This window comes from Nannobrachium achirus, assembly GCF_963921795.1.
Source record: "Nannobrachium achirus genome assembly, chromosome: 12".
Classification (NCBI taxonomy): Eukaryota; Metazoa; Chordata; class Actinopteri; order Myctophiformes; family Myctophidae; genus Nannobrachium; species Nannobrachium achirus.
The window spans coordinates 28999036-29026536 of NC_137832.1; the positions used below are offsets into that span (position 1 = coordinate 28999036).

General features: G+C 44.2%; 2 protein-coding genes across 2 annotated transcripts; one reads left to right on the forward strand and one right to left on the reverse strand.

The window, feature by feature from the left end:
• Positions 1–824: 824 nt before the first annotated feature.
• bmp10 (bone morphogenetic protein 10) lies at positions 825–5272 on the forward strand. The gene is given in 4 exon segments (XM_080739516.1): positions 825–1625; positions 2011–2254; positions 2256–2283; positions 2286–5272. Coding segments are annotated over 4 exon segments (1506 nt in total). The 5' UTR covers positions 825–1216; the 3' UTR covers positions 3111–5272.
• A 16676-nt stretch (positions 5273–21948) lies between these two features.
• On the reverse strand, positions 21949–24401 carry ch25hl3 (cholesterol 25-hydroxylase like 3; the record flags this gene model as incomplete). The annotated part of the gene is made up of 2 exons (XM_080738557.1): positions 21949–22309; positions 23947–24401. The coding sequence occupies 2 exons, from the start codon at positions 24399–24401 to the stop codon at positions 21949–21951; spliced, it is 816 nt and encodes a 271-aa protein (XP_080594683.1).
• Positions 24402–27501: the final 3100 nt, after the last annotated feature.

The window sequence follows — 27501 nt, forward strand, 5'->3', positions numbered from 1 at the left end:
AAATACTCTGTTTCTGTTTTGTAAATTTAAAGAAGGAACACATCCAGTGTCTGCCACCATATTCATCTATTTACAGCACTGCATGTAATAATGACATAATAACTTTATTTACTTAAGTGTGTTACTTTATATAATTACTATTTATGTTATAATATACTGTAATTATCTTATCACAAAGCAGCACTACTAGGCCAATCACTTAACAAAACTAGAAAGTGTTTTACATAGAACTTGTATGCTAGGATTTCTAGGATTTTCCCTGGATCCTTATCCTACAGGTCCAAACAAAACCGCCTTAAGTTCTAGATGTTGGTAAGCAAATTCTCCTATACCGGCTTGTTGCTTCAGTTCATCCCCTGGCCATTTTCCTTCACACCTAATTACATTTCAATTTGTCGACTGTTACAGTTGACAATATCTATAGGCCCTTAGCGTATTTGTCAAAAACAAATAGCTAATGGAGCTTACGACAGCTCACTGCACAGCTCCTGAGCTCCACCATTTACAACACAAATAAACAAATGAGGAATATCAAGCCTGGAGCACCCACCCAAACAAAATAGTGCTTCCACAAGGAAGAGGCTCAAGGAAAGTGTTTACAGCATCTTCATTAAGGAAGTGGTGAGATAAGAGCACATGCATGCACCCACACACATAGTGGACACACGCGCACGTTGTCCGCCCGCCCGACTGTGCACGCACACAAACTCAGATACACGCAAGGACAAGCATTGAGCAGCCTACCATATCATAGATAAGGGGACAGAGAGAGAGAGAGGGCCGGCTGGGTTGAGAGGGAGAGCAGAGAACAGAAAGACAGAAAGAGAAGAGGACGTAACAGAGATGACTGCTAGTGGACGCAACCTCATCTGGACCGGAACTCAGGCTCTTTGGGAGAACACATCAAAAGGTGTGCATAGAGGATAAATGCTGGTGAGATCTGGGATGAGAGTAATTTATCTCCACAAAGAGGTCACGCCGTTTGAGAGGAACACATGTTGCTTCCACTGCACAAAATCCAAGGGTCGACGCAACAAAAAAACAACAAAAGTGGTGGACCTTTCGGGACAGGAGATGGACTGAAATGAACTGATCAGCCAAGCTCATCGTTGGATAAAGGGGTCATAGATCATAGTCGTTGTGTACTACTGTGACATTGGTTCTTTTTAAGACAGCCCCAGTGGACACAATAGAAAAGACAGGTTGTTTTTTTTCCATGGCGAGCATCTGTGTCACTATACTAGGAAATATCTTAACCACCAAGACATTGTTCTTGCTGTTTACCCTCCTGCTCTCCCAGGGGCCACTTTTTGTGCGGGGCAACCCGATCTCCCACACCCTCCAGCGGCATCGCCCAGCCCCGGGTCTGGGCGACGGGCATGGAGGGGTGGTCGACCCCTCATTACTGGAGCAGGGCAACGAAATGGACATGCAGAGTCTGCTGGAGAGCCTAAAGGAGCAGTTTCTTCAGACTTTCAATCTGTCTGGTCTGGGCCCCCCTCACCTACAAGCAGGCTCCACCCGCGTGGAGCCCCCAGAGTACATGATGGAGCTGTACAACCGCTTTGCCAACGACCGCACGGCCATGCCCACGGCAAACATTGTGCGAAGCTTCAAAAACGAAGGTACTCACTCCTCAGGCCTCTGCATCAGTTAATGTTTCCATTTCTGTTGATCTTGTGAAAATTAAATCACTTATTCTAGTCAGTTATTAGAAATGTATGCACAAATCAAATGTATTCATGAATTAATTATTGATCATTCATAAAACGCAAATACAATTATTGAAATAAATAATTCTTATTTTCACTGGTAATTTAAGACAATAATGCAATGATGAATTAAAAAATGGCAACTTTAAATCAATTAAAGGTCCCTCTAGGACTGAATCCTGCTTTAGTTAGATTTAAAGTTGTAGCATTTATAAAAATATAATAAACTAAGAAATGACAGCACAAACAAAATAAAACAGAACGCCACTGAACTTCCACTGTTTCTTCTACTCCCCAGACTCATCTCCGAGCGGTGTAGGGGAGGGGGGAGTTAGGCGCCACCCACTCCTTTTCAACGTGTCTGTCCCTCACCATGAGCGGATTACTGCGGCCGAGCTCCGCCTATACACCCTGGTACAGACCGACCGAAACCTCTACGCTGGCGTTGACCGCAAAGTCACCATCTACGAGCTTGAGTCACACACTGGTGACAACAACGTGACTGAAGAAGACAGCACTGAGAGAGGAGATGGCCTGAGAGCATGCAGGGATGGAGGACGAGGAGGAGGAGGGGAGAGGGTGGAATTGGTGGAGTTGGCTTCACGTCAGGTCTATGGGACTGACAATGGCTGGCAAGCCTTTGATCTCACAGCTGCTGTTCAGCGCTGGCGTAAATCAGAGTATGGCACCACCCATAGACTGGAGGTGCACATCGCGAGCCTAGTTACAAGTCCTGATACTGGTCAGGGTACACCAGAGGGACAGGCAATGGGTGACGGAGGAGGGTCACCCACAGGAGACATGGAGATTGACATGAGCCCAGAGGAGAAGCACAAGCCCTTGCTGATCGTCTTCTCCGATGACCAGAGTGGCGATCACCGTGATGACAAGCGTGAACTGAACGAAATGATTGACCGTGAGACTTCGGATAGCCGTGGCCTGAACGAGCTCTGGAGTGAACTGGGGAGGGATGAAGAGGAGCCGGAAGGAGTTGAGGAGCCGGATGAAGAGGCCCTGATCCAGATGCGCTCAAACCTGATCTACGACACCGCGTCTCGCATCCGTCGCAATGCCAAGGGCAACCACTGCAAGAAGCAGTCCCTCTTCGTAGAGTTCAAAGACATTGGGTGGGACAGTTGGATCCTTGCACCAACTGGCTACGATGCCTTCGAGTGCAGTGGCATCTGCACCTACCCACTGACCAAGCATGTGACACCCACAAAGCACGCCATCGTTCAGACCTTGGTTAACATCAACAGCCCTCAAAAGGCAGCAAGGGCATGCTGCGTGCCAACAAAGCTGGACCCTATCTCTCTCCTATACCTGGACGACACAGGCGTGGTCACCTACAAGTATAAATTCGAAGGCATGGTGGTGGCAGAGTGTGGTTGCAGATAGTGACGGAGAGCCCACCTGGTGTAGAGATGGACTGTTCATTAATTAAGTCTTACTATTAAAGGAAAGGACTCAAAATGACAAGGACACAATTTCCTAACAATAAGCTGTGTGCTGATGAAGCGTCACCTGATGCATATTTCAGCAGAGACAAAGGAAGGGCAGTTTTGGGGGTCCCAAGGGCTTACTGAACGAGACAGGAGTACATACCGTATTTTGCCAATAGTGAATCTATCTAAGTTCGAAAAGAATGAGTACAGTACATACATTTTATTTATATGTTGTATTTCAAGGCAGAAAACATGTTTTTTCCCCAATTTCAGTTCTCAACATTCAGATAGTGACCTGATGAAAATAACTTGTGGTTGATTGTGATGTCCAGGCTTGTCTTTGGAACCACAAACTATGAAGACACAAGAGGAAATACAGCCTAAAGTCCTCAGACTGTACAATGTGGCATAGTGAACATTGTGCATGCAGCCTGGTGGGAACTGTTGGGCAAATGGCAGCCCACCCCTGTCCCCGGTTGCCTGTCCCCTTATTTTGACACCGCTATTCTGACATCTGTCATGCTCTGTACTTATCTCTGGCCTCCCACTGGATACAACACTAATCAGCACTTTGTGCAGCCTGGCTCGGGAAAACGACCTCCCTGACTCGACAGCAACCTGACCAAACCCTAGCTCTCTGGGCCTTCCCACAGCTTTCTGTCCCTCCCTTCTTTCTGATACTTACGTTGTTGCTGGGCAGCTGGAGTTATCTCTCCTAACCCTCCTTCCCACTTCAGCCCCGATCAGATGCCATGGCAGCCGCTCTCTTCCACTCCTCTTCTAGCCACGGTGATAACAAGGTGTTGGGGTTGGGAAACACGTTTGCTGCCACTCAAGGTTGAAGGACCGGACTCCTTTCCAAGCTGTTTGGTAGTTGCTGGTGGGATAGGGGAGAAGGACACGGGTGAGTGGGGGGATGTCCAAATTCCTAGGACACTGAGAATCTATATAGGCTCAACTCTGACCTAGCACCACATTGTTCTCCACAAACATATCTACAACACCTTGGCTCCGTCACCCCTCACTTATGTGTAAGAGATGAACTCTTTCAACTTTTATCGTGTTTAGGACATGGGGGCCGCAGTGTCTAGTATCCTGTTTTGGATTCTCAAATAAGAATCAAATATGTTATGTTGTCATGTTTTTTGATACTTACCTCTGCTGCTCAAGTTAAATGAAAGACTATTTATTTTACTAATTTATTGATTTTTACAACAAAGAGTAGATTCATATGTAATATTTTATAACTGTATTGTAGAGAAAATGTGTGTTCACTTTGGGGATATCTGTGGAAAAAGAGTTCCCCAAAGAATTGTCATTGATCCCAATGTTTTGAGAAAGTACAGTACATACTTTGACAACACTATTAAAATGTCATCTTATCTCAGGATGATTTTAAATACATTTGGTTTTGTTTTGTACACCTAAAGTACATCTAAATGTCAATCTGATTTTGTCAGTTTGAAAATTACAGTACAATTAGCATTTTTTATATGATACAATTGAACCTAAACGTGTCGATAATTACAGATAAAGTATCAAAAATCAAGATGTTACTTTCCTACACACGATAAACACTGAACAAATGTGTTTACAAATCATTTTGAAGAGGACCCATTTAAAATGCATTACGTCACTGTCGGGCAGAAACCTCGTATCTCCAAGTTTCAAATGTGTACATTTTTTCGCAGTAAAGCACTGCTTCATCATATGGCCATCTCACAAAAGTAGTGAAAACAGCCAATCTACAAGCACACAACGCCTCACGGTTGTGTGCTTGTAGATCATTAAATCATTTTAGAAATGATAAAAACAAAACAAACGGTTTTGGACATACAAGGTTTCCACCCGACAACGACGATAACTAACATTCAGATCATTCAGTCTGACAATATCAACTAATGGGTCATAGTTCGCACATGACACACAAACAAAGGCCCATGGGAAACGGATTTAGTACCACACTAATGAACGCAATGGATGGCCTGCTGCTCACACTGACAGCTTGCAGATACTGAGGACTGCAACACAAAAAACTTACCTAAACAAAGATCTGGCCTTTGTGCCCTTCTTCATGTTTTCTTGATTCTTGAATTCTTCATAAGAATTTTGCCTCTAACACAACTGGCAACAGTAATCTTTTCATGTATCAACACACACTGAAGATGTAAATAAATCATGAAGACAAGATTGTGTTCAGAAAAGTGTTTAGTTTACTTTGACTTGTTTCATTGTATTTATTTGACAAATTTGTCCAGTGCTTAAAATGAAGCATGTTTACTAATAGTCCTATCCTATTATTATTCAGGATACTGACAAATTCGGATTATGCCGGGTGCATAAATGCTACATACCGTACACTTTACTATAACTAAGATAGTATTGAAATATTCCAGGCATCTTATCCCAATTATGAGCAACCAGGATACATTTCGTGGAATGTTACAAAATTATCTTGAAACATGTAGACTAAAGTCAAAATACTTTATGTGAACCTGTATTGGAGTATGTGGCTACAACACATTTATCTTTTTTAAAGATGTTTATTTTTGTACTTCACTGTTTGAGCATGTTTAGTTCAGCAGTCCGCGTGAGCAAGACACATACAAGACAGGACAAAGACTGTAGAATAGAGCAATTTACCGGTATATTATACAAGTATAATATAAGTCTATTTTGTTATTGCAGATTTACTATACAGCATACTGTACACCATGCTTTAAAAAAGGTTATTAATTGTCTTTTAATTGACTATATCAGTACTTTGTATGCACTCATTTCTAAATACAGAGGAAAATGTTATACTCTAAAGAAATATATTTTAACCACTTTCAACCTGACATGCATATTTTGGGAATGTCATTATGAGCAAACCTTTTTTCTTTCCTCCTGGTTCTGTGGCAATCATAAATTCCCAACACAGGGGCAACCCAACACAGAATGTTTAAATAATTCTCATATGCTGTATAAGCAGACGATGATATCCTCTACAGTGTGCTCCTACACAGCTGTTTCATTAGCCATACGAAACACAAGTTGCTGCTACAGAATGCCTGCATGTTGAGAGGCCTTGTGTCACCCTTATCCACACATGGAGGAGGGGCACAGACAGGGAGTGAGCTTTGCTCTCCCAAGCTGCAACTGCAAGCCACGGGCAGGCACAGAGGATAATTATGCTGCTAGCTTAAATCTTATGATAAGGAGAACATGCAACACAAAATGCATGAAAACAATCATATGCAATTATAATAATACGTTATTGGGAACATCTCAATAGAGAAGAAATCAGGTTGTATTAAATTAAAGTTTACATTATTCCTCTTTTTCTTTTGCCATGTAGGCCTACCATGATGCGATCTTTAATTTACAATCACAAAATTACTACTGTTTTAGAAGCAGTTATTAAGTATGATCTGTGTCTGTGAACTTTCAGTACAAGCTACTGTATATTTTCATAAGATACACACAACACACTATTAATAGATGCAACATTATGTCTCATTTTAGACCTCCCATGCCCAATGAGCATGACTATTCACAGGCAATTCAAAGACAATTTGTTACACTACTGGCAAGTGTAAAGATCTGTTTTGCGAATGCAAACAAGTCAGTCAGTGACTGACATGTTAGATGAGAGTAGAGGTCGTCTAAAAACGGCTGCAGTTCATAGGGCAAGAACCTCTGACAAACAAGCCGAAATGTGCTAATTGCATATTTATAGAACCCCGCCAAAAGAAAACTATCAATCTGGCGCTTGTCACTGAATGGCAAAGGTTTAAGGGAAATGTTGAAATGGGAAGTGATTCTGATAAGGATTGTTGCAGAATGAGCTGTTGTTTCTCTTCCATCTTTATCTTGATCAATGTGTGGTCCAAAATCCCAGTGGACAAATGTGTAATAATATGACTGCATAGTAGGCCTATAACTATTTTAATCTGGAAATATTGCTTACGTGAATAGGTTGTGAAACATCAACGTAGGCCAACAACAAATAAACACACTGCACAATTGCCATGCAAACGATCTCAAATACTGTATGGTTAAAACTTTTGAAATCTTCTGGAAACAAATGAAATTCGAGCAACTGAGTGCACGCCTGTCAGCCTGTGCGTCAGTGCGTGAACGTGTGATTCAGTGTGTGTTATCCTAAGCTGCACTTCTTGCTAATTGGACGTAGAGTCTCTAATAGGGCCTGATTGTTTCCGTTTTGGGTCACATGTTTATCAAGCCATCTTTTTGGCAACACCTCCACCCAGCATTCTCCCTCATCTCCTGTCCCTCGTTTCCAGGGGCGTCACAAGGGGGGGGAGTGGGACTGTGGTAGCCTACTGGGGCCCAAGGTGGAGGGGCCTTAATTATAGAGGGACAGCAAATGCATTTTCCGGCAGCGGCACCTGCCGCGACGTCGCCGGAACTGCCGACAACAGCCGCGGCAATGATTCCTATGCCGTGGCAATTATACCTAATCCGTTAACGCCGGTTCCGGCGACGCCGCGGCAGGTGCCGCTGCCGGGAAGTGTAGGCCTATTTGCTCCTTCTGGAATTATATTGAAAATAGCCGATACAAGCTCACAGCGTGGCACCGAGTGCCGCGCTGTAAGCTTGTAGATCGGCTATTTTTGAAAAGTCGTGAAAATGTGTGCAAATCTTTGAATAGGCCTACAGTATAGACCTATGTATTTTTTAAGCTAACATGTGTTTGATTGATTGATTGAAGAATTTATTAGAAGTTTGCAATAGAAAAAAGTACAGTTTCATGACAGTACAAATCACTGGTACACGGTCAACTAAAAGGAGATCCTAGAAAGCCGAGGCTTATTTCCACAGGAACCACACTTTAAGTATCTCATATAACATTGAAAGACAGACGGATAGATAGACGGATAGATAGTACTTTATCTAATAATATCAGTTTATCAGTAATATATCAGTAACTAACATTCAGTAACTAACATTTTGCTTCTGGGGTGGGGGTCCCTGGAACTAAATATTTTGAGATGGGAAACATAGGTTTTTCAAAAAACCTTAGAAGGATTTGAAATATTCAAAGACTTTCACGATTTGTATAGGCCTATCTGCTATTTTTCAATAGTTAAAGCACAAAATAATGCATAATATAGCGTTCCCAGTCTAAATGGGTTAAACCCCCTCCCCCTATGAAGAACATTCATGGGGGGCACGCAGAGAATCCTTGTACCCAGGGCCCAACATTTGGTGTGACACCCCTGCTCGTTTCCCCTGCAACTCACTCACTTTCCAGGAAACAGCAGTTGTTCAAGTGGACCTGGACGTAAAATGTGCTAAATGTCATCACGTTGCTGAGCCAACATTATCGTCACACTGAAGCCTTGTTTGTTTTAGTTATTGATTTAAATCCGTGAGCATGGTTTGATTTGTAAAAGCAAAATGAGAATTGTTGTATAGGCTCATAGATGTTGCATCACCATGCGCTGTGAGCTTGTAGATCGTATATTTTCACTTTTTGCTTAGAAATAAATGAAAATAAAATAGAAGTGGTCCCACACACTGTCTTCACATACAAAAATGTATTTATTGAAGAACAATGTTCATCAACTAAATAGACCTGCATAGAGCACAGAGAAGTGAGGTCAAATCATGTAGGCCTACTCTATTTTGTGTTGTATTTGTATTTAGTAGTATTATGTATGTAGTATGTATTTATTATCTGATTCAAGATTCTCAAGATTCTTCTCTTTTGTGATGTCCCAATATTGTAATTTAGTGTCAGACCCTTATTGCGACTATACTGTAGGTCACATTTAGTATGGAAACCTGCAGATCATGTCCGTCCGTCCGTCATGCCTCATATCACGCTCCATATATGGCTTTCAAAATACTTTATAGTACCTTTCAAAATACTTTATAAACATTAAGGATGTCCATAATTACAACACCAGAGGCAGCGCCACAGATCACTTTCAACCCAGAGTCAAAACCAACAAAGGGTCAAACTCTTTTTTCTGCTATACCACCAAAATGTGGAAAGCCTTACCGAAGGCCATAAAGGAGTGTGGATCACTAGCATCCTTTAAAATTGCCCTGAAAAACCACTTACAGGCAGCAGCCGTTCGCAACTGGTAAAAAATGAACCAACCCTACCCTCCCCTGCCCCTTCTTTGTATATACTGTTTGTTTTAGACTTACTGTCTTTTTTTTGTTTTTCTTTACATATCTACTGCATAGTACTGTGTTATATTTGTCTGTCATTCAATGTTATGAGATACTTCAATGGTTTCCAGTGGAAATAAGCTTAGTCTTTTCATGGATCTCCTTTTAGAAGACCTTGTACCAGTGAACTGTACCGTCATGAAACTGTACCTTTTCCTATGCAAACTTCTAATAAAGTCTTCAATCAATCAATGTGTCAGTCTCATGGTCTATGACCTTCTTTCTTTAGCCACTTTAGCCATTTTTGATGGGTAAGGTACCGTAAGACAGGTTGTCTTGACATGTGACTGACCAGTCTGACCACCTGCTTAAATTGAGACAACGATCCAATGATCACACAGACGTGCTAATGTACGCATTGCGTCCATATGTTCGTGAATAAAAAACATCAAAATAAAAGAAATGCAGCTTTAGTCCATGCATGAGGTAAAATTAGAAATGTGTTCATTTTGTAATTTGCCATTAACCCTACAAGGGCCGGTCAGAGTGAACCAAAGGGCTGCATATGACCCCCAGGCCGCACAATGCCCAGGTCTGCTGTAAGGGGTCTGAAATGGAACTGAAATGAGATAACAACCACAATGAACAGTAACAAACTAGTTCCAGAAGGTGGCAGCAATGCAAAGGTGTCATTATAATCATCTACAGGCTAGACTCTCCTTTTTCCCTTGTCAGACCATGTGACACAGGTATGAAATGTCACAGTATGTGAACAAACAGGCCCACAGGAAGGATGGAAAAAATTAGTTGAAAATATGTCAAATACAAATAAAATAAAAAAACGCACCTGTGCGAAGTGAGTGATGCAAACACGACATACTTCTAGATCTCTTCATATTTAGGGAGTTGGATATCTTGTGGACTTAGATCTTCAAACCTGAAAAGAAGATCAGGTTTGAATATAATTCGTTTATATTAATGATGTATATATCGAAAAAGAAATTTAGGAGAGCCAATCACAACACGAGGTCCGATACTGTGACAGAACAATAGTGGCGTTTCCATAAACGTATTCGAATTAGGGAAGCGAATTATCAGAAATACGCATTAAGACAAAGCGAATTTAGCATGTTTCCATTTGCGGGTGTCATTCGAATTAGCAACGTTCGCAAGAGTTGATCGGGCTGATTTTTTTCAGACCAAACCTGAGCACTGCACCGTCTGCACGTCTGACTGCTGTGACTCGGTCGCTGTCTAGTAGTGGGAAGAAGGGATTATCAGTCATCTTCATGGCCCCAAATAACTTTTAAATATATTACAATTGGCGACGAGTCTCTTACGAAATTGGCAAGAGTTCCTCTCAATACATAAAGCTACCGGTTCACCGGGAAAACCGCGGTCGCGTCGCTGCACAGTGCAAGTTTCAGCGTCCTCTGGAAGGTCAGGACAGGTGGCCGATGCAAGCTCACAACGCGGCGCGGAGACGTGGATGCGAGCTGCTGTGCCTGTGAGCTTGTAGATTGGGCACTTCAGGCACGCAACACCGTGGGATGAGGAAGGGTTCGCCACCGATGACTCCGTTCACTAGTAAAGACCACACCATCAAACAATACCAGTTGGGTTGTATTTATTGAATGGATACAGTGTGTATGAATGGAGACTGATTGAGGGATGGAGTAATGGGGATGAGAGGTTAAGGTGTGAAGTGTGCGTGGGCTGAGCGGGGAGCGATGGAGGGGCGAACGGCCGCTGGTGCAGATGAGCTGTGCGGTGTGGATGAGCCATGTGGTGGAGATGGGCTGAAGAGGCATGGGTGCCCGTTGATCTGAATGGAGACTGATCGAGGGATGTACTGAGAATGGTGTGGTGTAGATGGGTTGTGTGGTGTAGATGGGTTGAAGAGGCTTGGGGTGCTTGTTGATCTGGGTGCTAGCCGGTGGCAGTTGGTGGTTCCAGGGGGCGATGAACCCTGGGTGTTTGGCTTTGGGGTCCTCGGATCTGGAGTGGCGCCGAGGTCCACGGATCTGGAGTGGCGCCGATTTACGCTTTAAGGCCCCCTGGAACCTGAAGGAAAGGATAAGGAAATGTTAGTGGAGCGCATGAGAAAAGTGTGGAGATTGGGGTGGTGGAGGGATGCGAGAAATGGATCAGAGGGTAGCAGGTGGAGGTGGTCGTGTATAAATACAACCCTTGGTTGGTTTCAGGGAGGAGATAGGGGAGGAGTTGTTATCAATGGGATCACTAGCAGGTGAGCTTGGGAGGAGTAGAAGTCAGCCAGATTGAAGGCAATGACGTAGTGGGGAGATAGTTCTCCGGTGTGGTCTTTTTCCTCCTGAACTTATGTTGTGCCAACAGCATTTCACTAGTAAAGACAGATAGATAGATAGATAGATAGATACCTTTATTATCCCAAGGGGGAAATTCAGTTGTCCAGTAGTAGCACAGCAGTATACAGTTATTTACAAAGTTACAGAGACGTAAGAAAAAATAGATAAGAGGGAAAGAAACAAGAGAACAAAAAAAAGAGCAGTACAGTACCAATAAAGAGAAGGTGCATCAATAGAGGGGGCGAATAATATATAAGTATATATACATAAAGTGTCTTGCAAAAAAGACCATAGCAGTCAATGCTAGTTAGTGCAAACAAGTATCTCACTGTCATTGTTAAACAAAGCAAAAATACTCAGAAACTACCAACACAAACTAATAGTGCAAAGTCAAAAAAAATCAGTGCGAAAAAAGAAGAAACTAGGAAGCGTGTCACCGCAAGACGCACATGAGCACTCTTCCTGGACGGTCCTTTTGGGTCTAGACCACACCATCAAACAATACCAGTTGGGTTGTATTTATTGAATGGATACAGTGTGTATGAATGGAGACTGATTGAGGGATGGAGTAATGGGGATGAGAGGTTAAGGTGTGAAGTGTGCGTGGGCTGAGCGGGGAGCGATGGAGGGGCGAACGGCCGCTGGTGCAGATGAGCTGTGCGGTGTGGATGAGCCATGTGGTGGAGATGGGCTGAAGAGGCATGGGTGCCCGTTGATCTGAATGGAGACTGATCGAGGGATGTACTGAGAATGGTGTGGTGTAGATGGGTTGTGTGGTGTAGATGGGTTGAAGAGGCTTGGGGTGCTTGTTGATCTGGGTGCTAGCCGGTGGCAGTTGGTGGTTCCAGGGGGCGATGAACCCTGGGTGTTTGGCTTTGGGGTCCTCGGATCTGGACTGGCGCCGAGGTCCACGGATCTGGAGTGGCGCCGATTTACGCTTTAAGGCCCCAAAAAGTGGTGCTTGTTTGTCACGAACACATGGCATGGGCAGGGTTGGACCACTGGAACGGATGTAGACGGACTTCGCAGGTAGAGGATCGAGGCATTCGATTATGGGATGGTGGGAGGTATGGAGAGAACATCTGTGGAGAGAGTCAGGACAGGGAGAGAAGTGGACAGGTAGTTGGGCCATGCTAGAAATTCAGAGGGATAGCATCGTTGGTGTAAATTAGTTGTAAGTTAAGTCGGATGGAATGTTGATCCATGCATTAGTTAGAGGCAAGCGCCCTTGAGGTCTTTTCCTGGGAACAACCCGGGAGAGTAAAGGAAGGTTAGTTTAGTTCGATCGGTGTGAACGATATGGGGTGTAGATAGGGGTGACAATTGGTTGTACGGGTGTATGAGGAAGGAGCGGCTGGACAGGAATGGGTTAGGGTAATCGTAGCAGTGAATACTGAAGTGAATACTGGAGTGAATACTGGAGTGAATACTGGAATGAATACGGGAGTGAATACTGGAGTGACGGCGGAGGTGGCGATGGAACCAGGTCCGAGTGATAACGGTGCCGGTTTCAGAAATGAATAGTGGATCGGAAGGTGAAGCGTTTTGGGACCGGCGGGTATGGAGGTGGCGCACGAGTGGCTCGAAGGGACTGAGGGGTGAATTTAGCTTAAAAAGGTAAATGGGAGTCGATGCTCCGTATTGGTCCGTTTTACTGTGCCTGAGCGTGTAGATTAGGGTGGAAGGGTCTAGAATTGTCAGGTCGGCGAGGCAGGGGTGGTGAGCCGGATTGAATCTGGTATTGGACGCGGTGAACTCCGAACACCTGAGGAACCCGTAAAAGGCCAGGAGGAATACTGATTCGAGTGTGGAGTCGGTGGATGGGTTGGCGTGGCAGGAACGGAGTACCGAGATACAATCGGCGAGTGGTGAGGAGAGGGGTTGGCGGCTAGGAGGATGGCGTGGCTCGTACCGTCTAATGCCTTTAAAAAGCAAAGAGACATGGGGATGTGAATGGAAGGGGTGAGGAGCGCCGGTGAGGAGTTTCGATACGAAGTTAATACCGGCGAGGTAAGCACGGATAGTGGACGAGGGCATGGACCGGGAAGTGTGGCAGTAGCTGATGTAGGAGGCGAGTGTGGCTAGGTCTAGGGACAGGAATGGTAGCGCATAGGCGGAGTGAAATAATTGGAAATTTCTCCAGGCGGTCCAGTAGGAGGACAGGGTGGACGGCGCGAGTGACAGGAGAATGGTTCGTTGGGCGTGGTGTATGAGGTGGCGGAGAGGGTGGTCTATGGGAAGGTCATGTGAGAAAACGGAGGTACCGGAGTGGGGTGGATGTCCGCGTCTGGAGCCAGTAGCCTGAATTCCTGGAAGAGAAAACGAGAAAGTGAGTCAGCAATGGTATTAAGGTAACCGGGAATATGGGCGGCACGGATAATGAATTCCTGGAAGAGAAAACGAGAAAGTGAGTCAGCAGGAGCCAGAAGCCTGAATTTCTGGAAGAGAAAACGAGAAAGTGAGTCAGCAATGGTATTAAGGTGACCGGGAATATGGGCGGCACGGATAATGAAGTTATCCAGGTGAGCCATCTGAGGAGGGACATGATGGGGAGTGAGGAGGAACGGCCTTGTTAATGATATCTACGGTGGTTTGATTGTCTGAGTGGATGAGGACGGAGCGGCTGGTCCATTCTGAACCCCAAAGGGAAGCTGCTACTACGATGGGATAAGCTCATACATGGCGGAGGAATGGTGGGGGTCGCACTGGGGATCTAGCATCTCTTTCGGCCATTCGTCCGTGAACCAGCGCCCACGGTAGTAGCCTCCGTAGCCTACGGAGGGTGCGGCATCAGTGAATAGCTGGAGGTCCTCTGGTGAGGAGTGAAAATTGTCATAGAAAAACTAATGCCGTTCCAGTTTTGGAGGAGGACTCGCCAGAGCCTGCGCTCCATTCTGCACTCTTGTGAGAGTGAGGCCTGGTGGTGGAGGGATGGGACGGAGGAGGCTAGTGAGAGGAGGTGGGAGATGAACGAACGGCCTTGGGGGATAATGCGGGTTGCGAAATTGAGGTGGCCTAGGAGTTGGAGTAGTTGCTGTTTGTGCGGGAGGTGGTGTCTGAGAAGTTTGCCACGATTAGGGTGATTCTGTCCAATTTTTCCTGGGGAAGGGCTGAAGTGGGGAATAGAGAAGAATACTGGAATGAATGCTGGAATGAATACTGGCTAGGTCCGTGATTATTTGCAAATAATCATCCAGCTCCTGCCTGCGGTAGGGGAAAATAGAACAAATGGCATTCCGGTAGATGGAGAAGGCCAGGACGAACTCTGTGGGGGAGAGAATGGTGGGGTTAGTGGAGGGGTTGAGGTCGCGGAGGATGATGGACACCCCTCCGCAGTCTACAGTCCTGGCCTGGTGGGAAAAAGCAGAGGGTTTGGTTAAGGCAGCTAGGTCCACGTCCGTACCCTGGAAGATCTGGAGGCGAAGTGTGTTTGAAACCGGCATCAGGTTGACATGGAAATGCATTTGGTATGGTGGAGGCTGAAGTGGGGAATAGAGAAGAATAATGGAATGAATAATGGAATTAGCCGGCGTGGGTTAACGGGGGGAATGGAGGTTAGAAATGGAGGCGGTTAGCGGGGACGGACGTTGAGTTGCATTTATTGAGATTGAGAAGGAGGAAGGGAGGGAGGGAAGGAGGCACAGAAGGAGGAAGGGAGGGAGGGAGGAGGAAGGGAGGGAGGGAAGGAGGCATGGAAGGAAGGGAGGAGGCACGCTGTGCCGGTTGGAGGAGGCATGCTGTGCCGGTCGGAGGGAGGAGGAGGTATTCATCATGGGCTGCTTTGAGGGAGCCTGGAGATGGTGGGTATGGGTGGGCATGCGACATGGGCTGTGGAACTTCGTACCTGGAAAATGCATGACAAAACAAACAAGGGAACAGTTGTGAACGTGGTTAGCACTGGAAGACGAGTAGGCTGTCACTGGCTATATCGCTGGACTGAAGGCAGCTGTGGGTGGGAGGGGATGTTGTAATGGTTTAGCACTGGAAGCCAGGTAGGCAGTCGCAGGCTATGGCTGCTAGGCTTAAAGGCAGCCGTGATAGTAATGGCTAGGAGGGGATGAATGGCTAGAGGGGGATGTTGTAATGGTTAGCACTGGAAGCTAGGTAGGCAGTCGCTGGCTATGGCTGCTGCCTGGGCTGAAGGCAGCCGTAATTGAAATGGCTAGAGGGGGAAGTTGTAATGGTTTAGCACTGGAAGCCAAGTAGGCAGTCGCTGGCTATGGTTACTGGGCTGAAGGCAGACGTGAAGGAATGGCTAGAGGGGGATGTTGTAATGGTTAGCACTGGAAGCTAGGTAGGCAGTCGCAGGCTATGGCTGCTAGGCTTAAAGGCAGCCGTGATAGTAAAGGCTAGGAGGGGATGTTGTAGTGGTATAGCACTGGAAGCCGGGTAGGCAGTCGCTGGCTATGGCTGCTGCCTGGGCTGAAGGCAGCCGTAATTGAAATGGCTAGAAGGGGAAGTTGTAATGGTTTAGCACTGGAAGCCAAGTAGGCAGTCGCTGGCTATGGTTACTGGGCTGAAGGCAGACGTGAAGAAATGGCTAGAGGGGGATGTTGTAATGGTTAGCACTGGAAGCCAGGCAGGCAATCGCTGGCTGTGGCTAGAGGCCTAGACCAGCTATGGATGCAATGTTGGTAGGTGTAGTTTGGAATAAATGCTGAGCCTGCCTTAAATGGTGCAATGGTTACTGTGGAATTCTGCCTGGGCATACGAGGATAGGGACAGAATGTAATGCGACGATGTGATGTCACAACAATGTGTTGTCATGGGTCAGCTATAGACATGCAGCATAGCATTCAATGGGCATACGAGGGACATTAGCAGAATATATTCCACGATGGTGTGATGTCGCAACAATGTGATGTCGTGGGTCAGCTCTAGACATGCGGTATAGCATACAAAGGCATACAAGAGACACAGGCAGAATATGATGTCACGATGAGATGTCACGACAATAGATGTCATAACGGGTTAGCAGCTATAGACATTGAGGCATTACTCACTCACAGATATACGTATGGACAAGGTGTGACAGTTTTCATAGTTAACTGTGACCTACGTTTGCAAGACAATTAACACATGGAGGTGGCAGAGAGCACGTGCGTAAAAATGTATGCATGAAGATTAGGTGGTGGAGAATGTGGGGAGGGGAGGTGAATGTCACGTTTTAATCAATAGCGCAATGGGACGCTGATGAGAGAAATAGTGTGGGGAGTGGTTAATAACCCGAAGGGATGGGTGGATGTATGGATGATTAGATAAGCTGTTTAGGATCATGCGGTGTTAGCTTTTAGACACCGTTTATTAGATATAGAACAAGATGGTGAGCTGGTGAGGACGATGGGGGGAGGAGTGGTGACTATGGACAGATAGATGTATGGATGAATATGATTCAGAGCTTTGTTGGATCACAGTGAATGTAGGGCTGCAATGGAAATGATCATTGTAAAATACCATTGCTCTAGCCTGTATGTTGTTGGGACTGATAGTATTCAGTGAATCAATGTAGAATGGTGGAGGTTGACGAATGAGTAGGTGGGGATGTGCTGTGGGTATAGGAGTCGGGTGTGTGAAAAGATACTTAGCTTTGAGTGTTGGACAGGAAATCATGGGCACGGCTGAGCAACACTGGATCTGGGAGTGACGTCATCGCTGTGAGTTGTAGCGGAGTCCCGTGGAGCGAGCCGGCTTTGAATGGCGGCGTGGGAGAAATAGGCTATTTCGCTAGCCGCGGAGGTGTCTTGAACACCGTGGCGGTCGGGACTGGACTGACTGGTTGTGTGAGGATAGGACTGGTGTGGTGTTGTGATGTGCCGAACCGGGACTGCCTCGAGACGGCGTGTGGAACCGGGCCGCTGGCGAAACATGTTAAAGTTAGTGGCCACGGAATGAAAACAGGACTGTGAGGTTGGTGTTTGATCTCGCTAGCTGGTGCTGGATAGAAGTGATGGCATCGCTGTAGTAGTACGAGCTGGCATCTGTTGTGGGTTGTAGGAGGAGGAATTGTAGGCCTACGTTTGTAGTTAATATTATTTAATCGGTTCGGTTGACCCAGGGACGCGTTGGTGAGCCTGAGCTTGTGTGTGTCCATGCGAGAAATGGATCAGAGGGTAGCAGGTGGAGGTGGTCGTGTATAAATACAACCCTTGGTTGGTTTCAGGGAGGAGATAGGGGAGGAGTTGTTATCAATGGGATCACTAGCAGGTGAGCTTGGGAGGAGTAGAAGTCAGCCAGATTGAAGGCAATGACGTAGTGGGGAGATAGTTCTCCGGTGTGGTCTTTTTCCTCCTGAACTTATGTTGTGCCAACAGCATGGAGGTGAAAACGGGAAGAATTTACACACGGTCCGTGTCACTCCGTGTGTAACAAACAACAGGTTTGTTTTGTGGGCTAACGCTATACCATGGACAAAGCGGCAGGGGAAATGGACCTAGAACGTCATAATCTATTCGCATTTATTGTCTGACCCGTTTCCATTCACTTAAGCGCATTTAGTTTATTCGATAAAGGCTCAAAATCCTCCTCCTCCAAGCGGATAGCTTTTTTTGCGGATAATGAAAGTTTATTCGGATTTTGAAGTGTTTCCATAAAAACATTTTGCGAATAAGCCGTTAATGCGCAAAAAGTGGCTTTATGGAAACGCCACTAGTGACATCTTTCACAATATAAAAGAGTGTCTGTTCGATAATTAAAAACTTTTGATTTGTCCATGTTGTCACCATTGCCATGTTTCTGTTAACACGAAGCAGAGCATAGGAGCGATTTGCACCGCTCAAAAACCACAATTAATGAAACAAATTTGTGACGTGAGGGCTAATTCAAGAAGGTTAGAACAGAAGGGCTCCAATGGTCTCAGTGTGGGCATGAGATCTATTTAAAACATTAATTATGATTTGAATTGATATTTATTATGGTAAAATGCTGCAGTTCCTTAGTTTGTTTGTTTTTCTCAGTTCTCTGTCTGCTGGAAATGTCTCGTCAAATGATTTGTGCTTCGTCCTCAAATGTCTTTCCAAGTTCTCTTTCTTTACCATCACTGTGCAGTTCTTGCTGATGAGACAAATACTTAGAATAATGATGACACCTCTAGTTCCATGTACAGTATGGTAGGCCTACACAAACTTTGTGTATGTTCTCTGACTGCTTCAAATGTCAAGTCAAATGATTTGTGTCGTTCCAATTTCCCTCTCTTCACTATCACTGCATAGCTGTTGCAATTCATTTTCCCATCAAACATATTTTTTGTATACTATAACTTTTGTCTCATGACACAAACTCATTCAACACAACTGATGTCTTGTCTCATTAGTTGTGGTTGAAACATTGTAGTACGGTAGCTTAATAAACAGGTACCATTGCTACCCAATCCTGTACCACACCGCCCGGCCCACTCATTTGTTATTTTTTGTGGTTTCCGTTAAGGTGAACAAGTATTCAAGTTTGATGAGAAAGTCTTAGACCATGTATAAGTGGTGTGATGTAGCCTATGCCAGTGGAACAATGAAAGAATTAAGGCATGCAGCATGCAGCTATTAGCAAACATTTCTTCTAGCATGTCAGTCTTGTCTTGCATCCTAACCTGATGCAATCATGTACGGGTACCGACATTTTAATGAGCATGTCATCCCATCACCAAAATCATTCAAACTAATTGTTTAAATTCTGTGCCACTGACACCTTCGTCCGTGTACGTACAGACATGTGGATGACCCCTGATCAAGGCTTTCTTCATAATTCCTGAAAAACGAAATAAAAACTACTTTTGCACGTTGTAGGCTAAAGCGAACTAAACTAAAATCAAACAAAAACCTGAAAAATGAAATGACAACTTAAACTAATGGATGACTTTCACTTTAGTCATTTCTGTGTGGTTTTCAGGTACTTTTCCCACCATTGCAAAGTTACACTGGATGTTGTTGCGCAATGCTTTTTATGTGCCAAGGACATTACAGTGGTTTGTGTATACAGAATGTGAATATGTTGTTTTTATCACCATCTGTAATCCATTGAAATTCTGTTTTGTGGAGACAGGCCATAGAGATAAAAGACTAGAAAGTTTATTGGTCTGTATTTTACAAATTGTCTGTGTTGATGACAATAACTAGATTTCTTTGGCATAATGCCCAATGCCTTTTCTAAGGGGAGCCTCAGAGAAGAGTATAGCCAACTTGTCCTGCACAAAGGAGTTAATTAGTTAATATTCCTGCAAAAACATCTGGTTTGCATTTGGTTTTATTGAAAAATCCCAAATGTATCATTAGGCTATGTGCACAGCAGGAGGCCCCAGGCAAGCAAATCATAACACCAAAATAGAAATCAATGAGAAGAAATAAATCTGTGTTTTTCTTTTTGCATGCTCCCTAGGCTACTAGTAGCTGTTCTTGGTATTGGCGACATCGACAACTGCCATATTATATAAGCAGGCACCTTTCCTTAAATACACCAACGATACACCTGTCCTGTAGGGTGCACACCAGGCATTTTAATAGACTATGGTAAAACATCCATATCTTTCGCACCACGCCTCTCCTTAAATGCATTGGACCAAATCTAACCTTGATTTTGAACCACTAGCCCAACAACCAGGTACAACAAGGCCTAATTAGTGTGGTTGCAACAGGCAACACCCTATTGTTCTAGATCCGAGAACTTTTATGCCAGCTGAAGTTAACCTGTTTTTTGGATGTTCAATGGATGTTTTTTGTCATAGACATAGAAAGTTTGTTTATTCGAATGCAATGGTCAGCATCTGGAAGTGAACACTCACACAATATCCCACACATAAACTGGCACAAACCCACACACATAAATATCTATGAACCCATACACACTGACATGAACCCACAAACCCACACACACACAATCTCTACTCTATACTCACTACACTGTAATTCGTTAATGTTCCTGCAAAAACATCTGGTTTGCATTTGGTTTTATTGAAAAATCCCAAATGTATCATTAGCACTTTTTAAGAACAGAGTCACAAAGTGTAAAAACAGAGAACAACCGGGTGCTCAAGGGAGATAAAAAGCATCTTAAAAAGTATGTGGTGCTGCCAGGATCAGTGGGAAAAACACTGCAAAGGATGAGGGGATCCGAGCACTCAGAATAAGGAGGAGAGGAGCTTAAAGTTAACACAAAGTTTATTTCATTAAAACCGACATGTTTCGACCTTATGGTCTTCTTCAGGGCAAGAACTGGAGCAACAAACATACAGAGCCATTAAATAGTGGCTATTCACGTGATGTTACAGATGAACAGGCAATTAATGACCATTGTTGTCAAAAGTCACACCCAAACTGTGCAAGTGTGTGTGTACATGCACACTGATTGTGGTGTCTGCACTTTTCATTATTTTTTCTTACATGATATACCGTACAATGTATTTTTTTTCTTTCTGTTTGAGGTACTTGTTCATTTTGCAGGTATTTTCTTTATTGGATTTTGTTATTTGTTATTATATAAATAAGATATTAGAATACGTCTCCTGCAATAAGATATTTGAATACGTCTCCTGCACTTTTAGTGCAGTCTCAGACTATCTCTGTACGCTCAGTAGTGCTCACTTTGGGTGTGTGTGGCTGTGTGCAGACACTACAATCAGTGTGCATGCACAGTTGCACACACCCACTTGAGTAGTTTGGGTGTGTCTTTTGACAACAATGATCATTAATTGCCTGTTCATCTGTAACGTCACGTGAATAGCCACTATTTAATGGCTCTGTATGTTTGTTGCTCCCGTTCTTGCCCTGAAGAAGACTGTAAGGTCGAAACATGTCGGTTTTAATGAAATAAACTTTGTTTTAACTTTAAGCTCCTCTCCTCCTTATTCTGAGTGCTCGGATCCCCTTGTCCTTTTTAAACAGTCACAAAGTGCTTGACAGAAGAATAAAAAATACAAGGAATCGACAATACAAATGCAACAACAACACAACACAACACAACACAAAAGAAAATGTATAAAATGAAAGTACTGTAAAATAGACAAAATACAATAATAACAGATTAAAATCAAGAGTGCAAGGGGTTGAAGGCAGCTCTATAGAGGTGGGTTGGCAAAGATTCAGCAAGCCTTATCTCTTCGGGTAGGGCATTCCAAAGAATTGGTGCTCTGAAAGCAAAGGCACGTTCACCTCTTGTTCTGTGATTGCAGGCAGTAACGTTCAGCAGTCCTTAATTTGCCCGAAGATCTGAGTGCACAGGATGGCATAAGGGTCAAGTAAGTCTGAGAAGTACGACGGTGCAAAGCTGGACATGGCCTTGTACGTGATGAGTGAAAGTTCTAAAAGAAATAAGACAAGAATAAGACACGTGTCCTCAAAAAGAGTGGTAGTGTCACCGCACTTCAATATATGTGCCAAAGACGTGATCCCAGTGTGTGAAGTAGGGGGCGTAGTTTCCCTTGTAAAGGCGGTGGTGGGCCTGGTGGTAGGGGGCACCTCCCAGGCAGGGCAACAGTCTGTGCAGGCTCCAGGGCAGGTCGAATCCACAGTGGTCCTCCACTGCAAGCCAGCTGTTGATGAGGTGGAACAACACCTCGCTCAGTGGATGGCAGCCGACCACCCAGGCGCTGCTCAAGGCCAACAGCAGCTGGGATAGAAGCTCAGCAGAGCTGGCGTCCTGTGCTGCAAGTGCGATTAGCACTTGGTTGTGATTGTGGTGCACTTGGTGGATGTTCTGGTACAGCCACTGAAACCTGGTGATGGACAGATTGATTGATTGATTGATTGATTGATTGATTGATTGAAGTATTTATTAGAAGTTTGCATATGGAAAGGTACAGTTTCATGACAGTACAGTTCACTCACTGGTACAAGGTCAACAAAAAGGAAACTCAGGTATGACGAGGCTTATTTCCATTGAGATCCTTCTCTTTAACTCATATAACATTGAATGACAGACAGATATTACACAGTACTACCACGCTGCGGCGCGCTGCCACGCTGCGGCGCGCTGCCACGCTGCGGCGCGCTGCTGCATCCATTTACCCCGGTGGAGAAAAACAAATTCACTGCGGCAAGCGTCTAGAAATAGAAGAGCGGCGTATCGGAGCGGCGGGCGAGGCGGCAGACCCGGGTCTGGCGCTGCCGGTGTGGGGTAGTTCATTGGAAATAATGGGGGCGTATGTTTTGACGTGCCGCGTCCTCGCCGCCTCCGTGTCCGGTGTGTGTTTCCCATAGGCTGCGTTCAGACATTAGAAACACTAGTATGCGGGCAGTGTCCAATTCATTCCCTATGGCCGCCTCTAGCATGGAAGCCTCTAGCATGCCTCTTAGGCTTGCCTTAAGCCAACAGGTATGAAACCATGTGACTTTCATAGGGAATGAATTGGACGCTGCCCTCCCCCTCATCCCCCAAGGGGATGCTAGAGGTGTGTGCTTCTAATGTCTGTCTGACTCTGCGGCCATAAAGAAGCGAGGCAGATATTTGGAATTCAGACCCTGGTAAATAGGCAACCCGGCCTGGCAGAGATATGCGCTCCAGCCTCCAATAAGCGCACTTTTAAGTTTATCATAAATCATAGGGTTGCCTATCAACTATTAGGTAGGCTACATTATGTCCACATAAACTTAACCTATTCCAAAGTGACTTTAAGGGGAGACATGGCAGGTGAAAACATGTAAAAAATAATTATTAATTAATTAATTTTGAAAATTGACATTTTTTAGTCAATTTTTTTTTCCTAAACAGGTATTTTTGATGAATCTAACATGATTAAAAAGGAGTTTGAAGTTACAATTGGTTTGTATAGGATGGGGGTGTGTCTGATCTTTAGAGGCCGTTTTCTCAAAAATGTGTTTTTCCTACATAAATCTCCACTTCAGTTGCACCCACATACACCAAACCTTGCAGTTTTATTTTTACAGAAGGGTTTGTTGATATATCATTCATAGCCTGATTTACATCACATTTTATTCCCAAAAACATGGTGAAAATTGTTTTTTTATGCCTGTTGACACTATTTTATGATTTATGGAGTGATAAAAAGAGATATCTAAAATCCCCTCTGTAATTTGTTTTGTCTCTAAAAAATATGTCAAGAAAAGGAAACCTGGCATTATACAATCTTCAGATTTATGTAGGCTACCTGAAAAGTATGCAAACTGACTGGGCATTATTAGCGCATATAATGCCTAATTTGCATATCTAAACATATCATATCAGAAAAAAAAATCTTAGTCAACTGGAAAAGTTTCATTGTGGTAAAGCTATTAGGTTTTTTTTACCCTATAAGATAGTGTCTTGCCGTAAAGAGCATAATTAGTCCCACTTTATCCTAATTAAAATGAGAACTTGATAGTTCTGTGCCTATCAGCAATTCAGCATCCTCACCTGTGCATGTAATAGTGCCAGACATAGAACAGCGTGTCAAACAGAAGAAGGCAAGCAAAGACTTCCACAAACAGCTGCCAACAGGACGGAGCCAGCTCCGGCAATGTGGGGCTCCGGATGCTTTGAAACAGAGCGGCGGCGGGTAGAACAGTTTTTAAGTATTTCAAAAGTATCCTCCAAAAGCAGTCTAACCATCGTCTCATGATATGCAGCGGGTCCCACTCTCTGTTATTACCAGAGATTCTGCACAAACGTATCCGCTGAGAGACGCATCCGAGGATATCGAGCACGAAAAAAGGTGCGCAGAGGAGTATGTGTGTGAGGAAAGCGCCCACAGCGGGAAATAAAGGTGAGAAGAGGATCTTGTCATGTCCTCGCAAACTGTCCCAGAGTGCTTGAAGGACGAGTCCTCCTTCCACCACTGTTTCATCATGTCGTTCACATGTTTGATTCATAGTCCCGATAATGTTTTCGCCCTCTGGATGCAATCCTTTCTTCTTTATAATAACCGTTCAGCTGGCACTTCTTTGTCCCATCTCTAAGTGTTTACTTTCCCCACATCTTTTATACATTAGTACCAGTGTGACCAGTGAGTCCACTGGTTTATCTAGATCTCTTGTTACAAGTGGGTGTTCCCATTCGTCTAAAAGCCATGTTATTGGGTCTAGCTAGCCGTTTTGGACTTGGTTGATTTGATTGACGTTTCTTTGTTGGGTGTGTGTGTGTGTGTGTGTGTGTGTGTGTGTGTGTGTGTGTGTGTGTGTGTGTGTGTGTGTTGTTCATACATGAATGAACACACGTCACGACCCAACCCACTCCCAAATGTGTTTGAAACTGCAGTTTCCCAATTTACAAATAATAAGACAACCACAATATAGCAAAAAAACAACATGGGTAGGCTACTGCACATGGAACCTGCTATAACTAGCCTATTATAAAATGTATAACCATCAATATTTGATGGTTATTATTAGGTAGGATGTTTCATGCCATCTTTTTACACTAGGCTATTATTTTCTGTTTGCCTTCGGCCATCACAAGTTGATACCAAGCACCCACAAGTTCACAACTGCGGCTGTTTGGACATGTTTCTTGTGAAATGTGCATAGGATTAACTCCTACTACTTTGTAAATAGTCATACAGGTATGCCATTTGACATGGATAAGTCTGTCTATGCCTATTCTGAAACCAGGGGGATTATCAAAATAACATTCAGGTGCTTTCTGACATTCTATTTTAAAATATCACCCACAGCATCCCCAAAAAGAAGCTAGCCTACTGGCCGCTTGATAAATTACTGTATGATCAAAATGATTATTTCCCAGCACCTTATGGTGAATAGGCCTACATCACTGCATTACTTGTAAAACAAACTTCCCAAGTTCATAAGCTTCCATTTGAGCCATATATATTACCTTTCTACATTGAATAATACTCTCACATTTAAAATTGTGAATTCACATATGTGAAGTCACAAAGTCGCACAACTGTCTGTCTACTCCACTTGAAGTTCAGTTGCGTTCATCTTCATGAACCCTTTTCCAGATGAACTCTATCTACGCTTACAGATTTCTGGGTAGTGCTCATGAGTCATGAGCACTATCCAGAAATCCGTAACAATAGAAATACATTAGGTTTCACTTTGAAACCTAATGTATTTCTAGTCATATTTCTGGGCAGTGCTCATGAGTCCTTCCGAGGCCAGGCTGACATCACCCCCAAAACCCTCGTCATTGTCTTGTCTGTAGAGGGGACAGAAAAGGATGACCTAGGTCAATGGTTCACAACCTTTTCAGGCTTTTGAACTGGGGACTTTATGAACTGGGGACCCCCTGATAAGCACGTGTGTGTAGGAATGTAGGAGTTGTTAACAACACCTCACATTAATCATTAGCCCCATATAGAACCTCACACTCCGCTGGAGATCTGTTATTAGGTGGTGAGGTCCTATGGAAATTGCCGCCTGCTGTTGAGGAACGGTTCCACGGTGACCAAATAGTGTATACCTTTCTTGTGCCGGTCTAAGGAAAACCGTGGCCGGCGAGCATGGAACTACCCTTATTTTTGAGCGGTGGTTAGACCGCTCCTTAGCATGGCCGTGTGTGTATGTGTGTCTCTGTGTCTCCGTCCGTCCGTGTGGGTCTGTAGCCTGTATATAGCCTCAGTTCCACTGAGTGACCAAAGAGGGTGCTGATGAGTCTAGCCTGTTGAGTCTAGCCTGAGCATCAACTGCAATACACACACACACCTGCACACGCACACACGCATGCACACACGCATGCACGCACACACACGCACACACACACACACACACACACACACACACACACACTGGGTTGGATCCCTTAGGCTTTAACCCATGTGCTGGGTTGATCATTTGACCCAACATAGTGATTGAAATTAACTATATCGCTGGGTTAAATGTGAACCATGCACTGGGTTGGTCATTTGACCCAAGATTTTGGTTGAAATTAACTATATCGCTAGGTTAAATATAACCATACACTGGGTTGTTCATTTGATCTAAGTTATTGGTTGAAATTCTTATATTTTGCTTCTCATAAGATGCTAACGTATATGGTTTGTTATAGGTTTTAGCAATTCAACATTGGGGTGCATATATTCATTTAGTATGCACTAATGGTGAATATACTATAATAGACCTTACCCGTTTTGATATGATATATATATGTTTGATATGTGCTCCAATATATGTGCAGAGTGTGGGTTATGGAGAAATTAACTGTAACTGGTGCGTGTGTGAGAATATGTGGGAGCATCATAATGTAAGGAGCAACCCATGGAGGAGTGTATATTTTTTGATGGATACAAATAATTTAACAGCTAAATTAGGTGAATAGAAGTATGGGGATGTATGCGCTTGCCATACCCGTCGGAAGATAAGACACCCATCAAATGCACCCGGTGCATTAGTGACCCGTGCATGCAGGCAAACCACATATATGAGAGAGAGAGAGAGAGAGAGAGAGAGAGAGAGACACTGCAACATTCCTAACTGTGAGATTGGTGTGTGTTAGCCTGATACTTCAGTCCGCACATCACCACCCCCTGTTGGTGGGTGGTTTGTAGTGGAAAAGCATTTACTTTTTGTGACCTACTGACTGACTGACTGACTGACTGACTGACTGACCTCTCTCTCTAATTATATGTTAGATAGACCGTTTGTCAGCCTTCTGATTGGTCCCTGAGACTCCCTGACTGGCCAACCAGAAGAAATCATTCACTTTTTGCTATCGGGGGTGGAGTTGTGCAGTGAGAGAATGTTGCTTCAGGCTTTCAACAACGGTCCGCACTGCGCGGCACGGCGAGTGTGCAGTACGGCGGCGCGAGGTGATAGCGATTTCGCTCATTATAATGAATAAGCTTCAACAAACTAGTTCACATGGAAACTAAGAGTTTTGATTGGGTACATATATTTTAAATGGGCAGAATTACTAAAGCCAGCCTATTATGTGAGCAGAACTATAGGCTGGCTGTCCAAAATGCACTGAGCTTTCTCTTTCTATTTATCTCCTCTGTCTGATCGAGAGGAT